The sequence below is a fragment of the Paroedura picta genome, chromosome 11 (genome assembly GCF_049243985.1).
Source record: "Paroedura picta isolate Pp20150507F chromosome 11, Ppicta_v3.0, whole genome shotgun sequence".
Lineage (NCBI taxonomy): Eukaryota > Metazoa > Chordata > Lepidosauria > Squamata > Gekkonidae > Paroedura > Paroedura picta.
In genome coordinates, this window is record NC_135379.1 from 10,889,021 (window position 1) to 10,897,500 (window position 8,480).

Sequence of the window (8,480 nt, forward strand, 5' to 3'; positions counted from 1 at the left end):
AAACCCTACTGCTGATAAAACAACTTCTAGTAAAATCAATATCTCTATCTGGGGGAGAAATATAATTCAATTCTATATATTTTTTTTAAAAAACCATCCCATCCTTTTTACATCGCAAAGGCTCTCTTTTTTCTTCCTCTAACATTCTGTTTCAGAAAGAAAAAGAAAAAGAAGGAAGGGAGATGAGAAGGGAATCAAAAGCCCAACATGATTAAAAAAACGGCGTTTCGATATATTGGCACGACAAATATTTTTTTTAAAGAAATGAGAGTTAAACTATGTGAAAGAGCCGGGAATGTACGTTAGGCAAGCGTTTCGTCTTGTGTAATGCAAAAAAGAGAGCTAAGAGAAAACTGCTGGGGTATCTGTACTCCAACATCACTGGCGCATAAACCTCTTTTACGAGGTTAAGGCGATTAACATAACCAGGGCACAGTTATCCCAAAAGTAAAAAAAAAATGCCTTGCATGCTCTGGTCCTAAAACACATCTGGGGCACATCACAAATGACAGTCCTCTTGGTAGGGCAGTGCTACTCTTGAGTCAGAAGAAATAGCTGGCTACTGCGACCAGCTACTGTGACCAAGTATTTAACGCAGTAGTTCCACTGAAGAGAAAACTAGCTGTTCAGCTTTAAAAAACAGCCGGCTTCTTCAGCGAGCGAGAACTTCGCAGCGGACACCAAAAGCAAAGTTTCCGTTCACGAGCGTCTCTCTCTTCGTCGGTTCCGGACCTCTGACTGAAAGGAACCAGCAGCCGAGAAACTACCCCCTGGCTCCCTATCCTTTGGAGCTGCCCCCGGCGTGGAAGAAAAAAGGGATTTGTTGAAAAGTGAGTCAAGTAAACAATATTTAAAAAAAAAACAAGATCTTAAGGCTCCATGAGAACATGTTGCGGAATGTGGAATGGGCATGCAACCTGCAGGAGCTCTCATAGGTATTAACAGAACAGGTCAGAAATACACTGTTGTGAACGTCTCCTGATCAAGCCCCCTAATAGGAGGCATATATAACAGTACAGTTGTGGGTGGGGGTCTTATGCAGGAGATATTACCAGTGGAATGTGTTTTGACCGATTCTCTCAAGTAATGCAACCGCCCCCCCTCCCCAAATTAAATCCAAGTCTAAGCCAGGAGGGTTTTGATCATTTCTTCCATTAGAGAGAGAATACAAGGAATTCCAGAATCATGGAACATCCTCCTGTTTTTGTCTCGGAAATCTGTTTCTTTTCAGAAGTGCACAAAATGATCCCTATATTTAAAGCACGAGAATTCCTACATGAATAACGTGATTTGCGATAAAAAGGGGATTCCTCTTGTACGTCCCTTTACGGAAAGCAGTGGTAGGAACAAGGAAGAGCAACAGAAAAAAGTACAATATACTCCACCAGCCATCGAATTTTCTTCACAGTTTGCATTTTGTTTAAATTTCTACGAGCACCTACATAATAAAATGCAATTTTGTAAAACTTTTTTTTCTTTTTTAATCCAGCCTGTGACAAACACTTGGTAAAATTAATATAGATTTTCTTATTTCATGGACCGCTTATCACTAGAACAAAAACTCTTCTTTTTCTTTTTTTTTACTTTTTTCCCTATTTTATACAAACAGATTGGTTTCCATTGAAAGTAAACATATAAAAAACTTGAGGCTATTGCTTGCAACATTGAACCAGGAAGTGAAGGAAATCGACTGTTCGGGCCACGCGAAAGGGAGGTCTCTCTTTCTCTCACTTAAGTCTGATGAATCTCTGAAAGCCGTGAACGCCGTGCAGAAAAGGACGACCATACCCAATGCAAGTTTCACCTCCTCAGCCCGAGCTCCACCGTGGTCTGAATCCTTCTCACAATCATCATTTCATAGTAATAAGGAAAAATAAACTATCCCAAAAGAACGTAGGAAGGCACATGCAGCCACATATACTGTAACGCTGCCAGTCTTCACGATGCAGCCAGCGAGGTCGCATCATGGACACGGGCAGCTATAAATTAAACCAAAACAAACAAAAAAAAAATCATGAAAATCACGATCACCTGATCTTGTATACTTTTGGTTCAGCACTATAAATCAAGTTCAATCTTGCTTTCAAAAATACTTCCCCCCCTCCCTCCCCCAAAAAAGGCATACGAGAAATGAAATATGCATAACGACAGTGGGCAGAAATGCTAATAAAACAGCTTATAAAGAGAAAAGTGCCTTGTAGAGGGAAGAAAAGCACCCATGCTGTCAGATTCGGAGGCTTGTGCTACTACGGATGCCACCTTCAGGCCTGCTGCCTTGGCAGAAGCAGGAAAACCAAACCCAGGCAAATAGCAAAGAGGAATGCAAAACCCAGGAGTTAAAATAAAAATGATAGAAGATACCAGAGAGAACGTGAAGCACTTTCCAAGTCCTCCCCCCCCCCCCCGCTCTCCAAGCTCTCTTGCAAGCTTATCGTGTGGATTTTATTTTCATGCCATTGTTTCCGAAGAAGGTGTTTTCTTTTTAAAAAATGGCACACACTCCTCGGTCTCTTCGCTCCCGCACCGCGCCCCAGTCTTCTCCTCTTCCAAGAGTGTTTGTTTTTCTTCTTTCACAAAAGGCCTCTCTGCCAGCGAGTAACAAATGCAATCTTCTTATTAGAGTCCCTCTTGATTATCTCAATGGTTCTCTCCAAGACCCAGGTTTATTCTCATCTGCTACACCAAACGGGGAGGCACTGTAAAGGCAGTTCTAAAAATAGGGGGGGGGGGATGGGGACCCAAGGGGGGGCCAAAACCCAAAAAGCAAAAACGAACAATAACACCCCTTCCCTCCCCTCCTGCCCAAAGTTGATGGTAGAAACAGTACTTTTGGAGGCATGATCCCAGGCTTCACTGTTAGGAGATGATTGCGGGAGACCATCTAACTAGAGTCAGATTGTCCGAACTGACTGACCGTTTCTTTGCTGATTTCCTGAAGTCCTTATACTTGTCTTCACACAAGCGAGAGATGGCCTGGGGAGAGATGGACCATGGTCACTGGTTAGGCACAGGCAAGCAGAACAAAAACGGCAGAGGCAAAAGAATTATTCCTCATTCTTTATATGCCAGAGCTCTCTAATCTGAGAACCAACCAAACACATCCCACCCTTTCTCCGCCAACCAACATTGTCCTGCCCCACTGCACTGAGAGGCAGTTTGGTGTAGTGGTTAGGAGTGTGGACATCTAATCTGGCGAGCCGGGTTCAATTCCCCGCTCGACTCACATGCAACCAGCTGGGTGACCTTGGGCTCGCCCCGGCATCTCCAGTTGAAAGTTGTTGTAACAGTCTTACTCTCTGTTAAGAGATTGTTTCTCTAAATTGAAGTTCCCTGTTGAAAACCATTAAAATTGATGTCCCTTGGAAAAGGTACACAGCAAAACATGCTGGGCTTTGTTTAATATCCTGGACATTAAAGAACCACTGAAGTTTGAAGACTCCGTAGAAGTCTGTTCATTATACTGCAACATTTGATATACCTTACTGGTAACCCAGGGCCCCGTTACTTGCTTTGATTCAGCATAAGGCAACTTCACGTGCATTCGAGCATACTGTGGCTTGTGGCACAGGAGACAACTGGCAGGATTACAGCTGTAGGCAACCTTTAGGGAGCGGAGGGCAACGCATGCCGATCTGGAACTTTCAGGGCCACCTTTCAATACAAGGCGGTGACGTCAGAGCCATGGAGCAACAAAGAGTCTCACCTCCAGTTTATATGCCCTTTCCCTGCTGAGGGGCTCCAATGGAAAGCTGAGGTTGTTGGCTTCTGCCAGGGACCGCAAATCGAAATAATACTTGGCGTAAACACTGGAGGGAACGTTGATGTTGAACTGCAACAATTCCAGGAATTGGCGCTCCAACTCGTTCCTGCAAAACGGAATCATAAAATCATGGAGTTGGAAGGGACCTCATGGGTCATCTAGTCCAACCCCCTGCACTAGGCAGGACATTCACATCCCAATCGCTCATCTACTATAACCTGCCACCCCTTTGCTAACAGAAGACGGCACATTTTAAACCCTGCCCTCGTGCTCTTGCCGTGGAGAGTTGCTATTTATTTCGGCTTGTGGCCGGTTGATATGAACAAGGTTCTCATGAAGAAAAGGTGTCATGTCTCTCACAGGTACCACACAAGGCTGGAAGGTCACTGCAGGACTGGGGAAAGAGCACTCTTGCAGGCCAGAGTCAGGAGACCTTGGTGGGTTGGCTTGCAGGGCCTGCAGGGCTTCAAAGACACTCCCAGGTAAGATTCACAATTCAAATAACCACAATCCAACATGGCGCCGGAATGATGGAACAGGACCTGGGAGACAGCGGTGGGCTTTCCTCACCCTCTTGCTAAGCTGCCTGCTTGGATAGGAGGCCAGCAAATACAGACAAACGGGATGGGTTTGTAGTGTCTACAATAAGTGAAAGAACCTATCCCTAGGTAATATTTTCAAAAATTATACAGAATAAAGTAAAGTAAAAATAAGTCTCTTCGTTTTTTGTTTCTTTATTGTCATGTAGAATCCAACCAAAATGATTTCTAGATATATCCTGTTTTCAAAGCATCCTCAGTGGTTGTCCTCTCATTTGCATGTAAGTGTAATGAGGATCCGAATGGAAAATTCAACACTTCTTTAAAATAGTTTAAAGCAGGGGTAGTCAACCTGTGGTCCTCCAGATGTTCATGGACTACAATTCGCATGAGCCCCTGCCAGCAAACGCTGGCAGGGGCTCATGGGAATTGTAGTCCATGAACATCTGGAGGACCACAGGTTGACGATCCCTGGTTTAAAGCATGCACTAGCCTTTGGCTCTGCGTTGTAGGGATGCTACTAACCCAACTGCTTGGACAGGAGGTCAAGCAGGCAGCTGACCAAGAGGATGAGGAGACTACGTAGGTTGAGAAGACCTATCCAGCTCCATAAGAGTATGAGGAAACCTATGCAGGAAACCTGGGTAACACACCTAGCCCACACAACTTCACAAACATCCTGAATTGCTCCTGGTGACCCAACCTCTGACCTTCCCTGTCCACCTTTAGGTGGCAGTTCAAAACATGTTTTCATCTCTGCTATTTTCACCTCCATATCATTTATTTCTGTTAGCGATATTTGCTGTCATATTTCTTATTTTACTAGATTTTACTAGAAGTTAACATTTAGTTGGCCACTTTGGCAATCTTCACATGAGGATGGAAAATGCAGGTCAGAAAAGCTTTGGAGCAGCGATACACAAGGCCCGCCTTCTTGCACCGGATCACAGCTGAGACGCACAAACGGATCTGAGATGTTTGTCCAAAAGACCCACTTTTATAAGCCGCTCCCTCTCACCAGCTATTAAAATTAAGTCCAAGGAGCAAACTCACATGTCCTCAACCGTAATGTCTTTCAGGATCTGGCAGTAGTCCACATTCCACACGGCCTGGTCATCCCAAACTTTTGATGCCAGTAGAATCGCACCCAGTACAATTCTCTTCCAGTTTGCTGGACAAATATCTATCTCTGCGTATGTTAAAAGCCTTTCAAGATATACCTGAAATGACACAATAGGATCCAAAGTCACTATGTTTCTCTGGTAAATAGAAAGAAGGGGCAGCAAGAGATGGGAGAGAAATAAGTTAGCCCAGCTGTTTCCTGCTTAAGAGGACCTTTTTTTTTGGAAGGGGAAGAATTAAAATGTTAGTGGTGCAGATTGCATTAACTAGTAAACAGAAACGGCAAGTTTTGGTTATGAATCCTATCATATTCGATTATAATCTTCTCAAAGAAAAGGGAAATTGTAGTAATGTCTCCAATTAGTCACACCATAACTACCATAGTGATAAAATTCATCAGAAAGCTGAGTTGTACCTGGCTTTCTACTATCTGTAGGAGCCTAAAAGCAGTTTACAATCACCCTCCCTTCCTCTCCCCACAACGGACACCCCGCAAGGTAAGTGTTGCTGAGAGAGCTCTGAGAGAACTGTAACCAACCCAAGGCCACCCAGCTGGCTGCAAGTGGAGGAGGAGTGGGGAATCAAACCAGTTTTTCCAGATTAGAGGCCTCTACTCTTAAGCACTGCACCAAACTGGCTCTCAAGCAGAATAATGTCTAAATTTACATTCAAATCAGAATTATCTGCCTGATTTTTTTTTGGGGGGGGGGAATAACCCTAGCATTTTACTTGTTATTAAAAGTCACAGGAGTGAAAGGTAGACAGTCAGGACACTACAGGGTACATTGGGAGAGTGCAATTATTTAAACACAGGACAAGGCCGAAACAGCAAAATTATAAGGAGAGTGATTCAGTTATGTCCGCTAATAAACCGTTTGCTGCAAAATGAGATTATCAGAAACCCTGATAGGCTATTGCTAAGTGCTGAAGAAGTCAGCAGAATTTTCCCCCGAGCTTTGCTTTAAATTTTACAAGCTAATAAAAAGACTAGGAATTACAGCAATGGCTAGACATGGACACATTTCCACTCAGCTAGCACTGGGGAAACCGAGGGACCCAATGAACAAATTTGCTTTTTTAAAGAGCGTGACAGAGGTACGCCTTTAAGTGTTCATTCACCCGGAGACTGCAAGCAAACAAAAGTAACGGGTCAGCTCTTCTGAAGTGCCCAGATGTTTTAGGACGGACAGGCTGAACCTTATTACGGAAGTCACCCGTCATTATCAAACCTCATCTGATATTCTTAGACAAAAAGAGGAGTGAGACTTCAAAGCCACTGGTGAATCATCCTTTTCTCAGCAAGAGGATATAAAACTTTCCAGGACAACTTGGCACCAATTTGGCTGACATTCCATTTAAAAAATCTCTCATGCACTGGCTTATTTTGCTAATTAAATGGCTCCCCATAATTTAATATACACCAGGGAAGGTAGGGGAGGGGTGCACATAACATTCCCACAATGGACCGGGTCCCCTAGCTATACTCCTGAAAGATCTCCCATCTGCTGTTAGTTAAGCCACGAGGAGTGGGCTGCCATTAAACAATGTATCAATGAAGACAAAGTTCATTGTCTTTACTTAATGTTTACTTAATGTTTAAAACCGCTGCTTCAAACTGGTTCCAGAGTCTGGGTTAACCCTGATTCACCTCAATCATGATGAGCATGATGAGCGATAGGATTGTGAGTGTCCTGCACAGTGTAGGGGGTTGGACTAGATGACCCAGGAGGTCCCTTCCAACTCTATGATTCTATGATTCTATGACCTCAGCCTCATTACAGTCTTGTTAAGAGCTGTCCTTGCAGAGCAGTCCTATCACCCCAAAGCCATATAACCTTACTGAAGGGCTGCTTATTAAGGACGTAGGTAAGATAAAGAAGAGAAGAAAAGCTTATGAATGGAGAACTGAGAGAGCCAAGAGCCAAGCAGCAAAAAGCCCACCTGTAGCCACTGGGAACTTATTATGGATGGGGTTACATTTTAATAATACAGAGTGTAGATTTTTTTAAAAGTCCCCACAAGATCCCACCTACAAGGAATCCAGATGTGAATCCAAAAGTTCTTCCATGGGTTAAAATTACATATACACGCGCATTCTTAGTGCAAGAAATGGACGGGGGGAACAGAAGTGTAAACGTGAGACCTCCTGTGTACAACAATTCTGAAAGCCCTGTTGAGATACAGTTCCCCAGGGACACAATGGAAGACGGCTGGCAACCCTCCCAGGAAAAGCACGTAGCGGGGCCTGGATCGAGTTGCAGAGAGTCTGTGGGGGAAGACTTCACAAAGGAACCGAAAAGCGTTACAGACGGCTCACCCATCTCCAAAGCCCAGGCCTCAAAACTCTTGAGTGCTGAGAAGAGGTGGAGACTCAAGCTTGTAAAAGGAGAAACGCAGGCTAGCTTAGAACAATTACTCCTTCCTAAAAGCCTGCTAGGTCCTGGAATCAAGCCCGGGGGGCCTCCTGGCTGACTGGACTTTTTAAGAGGGTTAGGACTGTATCGGATGATGGGCGATGCATTTAGAAAAGCAGAAAGGTGCTGGTAAGTCACGGCCACCCAATCTATTCCTGGCAGGTGACAAGAGAATCCCATGAAGAGGTTTTGGACTTCTACAAGTCAAGCCAAGTCAAACTTTATTGCACTACGCCATAGGCCATCACAAGATCAGATAACAATAAAATTGTTTTGGACTTCTAAGCAAGGAAGAGGTCTGGGAACTATGCTCTGTTTTCCGTGCTTCTGGTTAAGGGCAAAAAAGCACACCCAAGCATTCCCCCCCCCCTTTTAGATATGGATATCCAGCACATGACACATGGATCTAGACTGGTCCTGCAGTGTTTATGTTGGGGGGGGAGGTGTTAGAAAAAAGACCTGCATTTACGTTATGGGGGGATATGGAAGGAGGTGAGGCACAGGAGAGGGGAGGAGGGTTTAGCCCCTCTCATCTTTATAGCCCTTTTGCTCTTTAAGCCAAATATTTTGCCCCATCCTCTGTTTTAACATCTACCTCACATAAGAGGGAAGGCAAGCACATCTGCTGGCATCACATCCACTTTA

General features: G+C 44.2%; 1 protein-coding gene across 1 annotated transcript in view; it reads right to left on the minus strand.

The window, feature by feature from the left end:
- Window positions 1–454: 454 nt before the first annotated feature.
- Window positions 455–8,480, minus strand: part of CCNY (cyclin Y) — an 88,139-nt gene continuing 80,113 nt past the window's right edge. Inside the window, exons 8-10 of the mRNA XM_077304761.1 lie at window positions 5,353–5,519; window positions 3,704–3,866; window positions 455–2,973 (exon numbers count right to left, since the gene is read on the minus strand). Of these exons, the coding sequence (XP_077160876.1) occupies window positions 2,857–2,973; window positions 3,704–3,866; window positions 5,353–5,519 (447 nt within the window). The 3' untranslated portion in view covers window positions 455–2,856. The remainder of the gene's footprint in view (window positions 2,974–3,703; window positions 3,867–5,352; window positions 5,520–8,480) is intronic.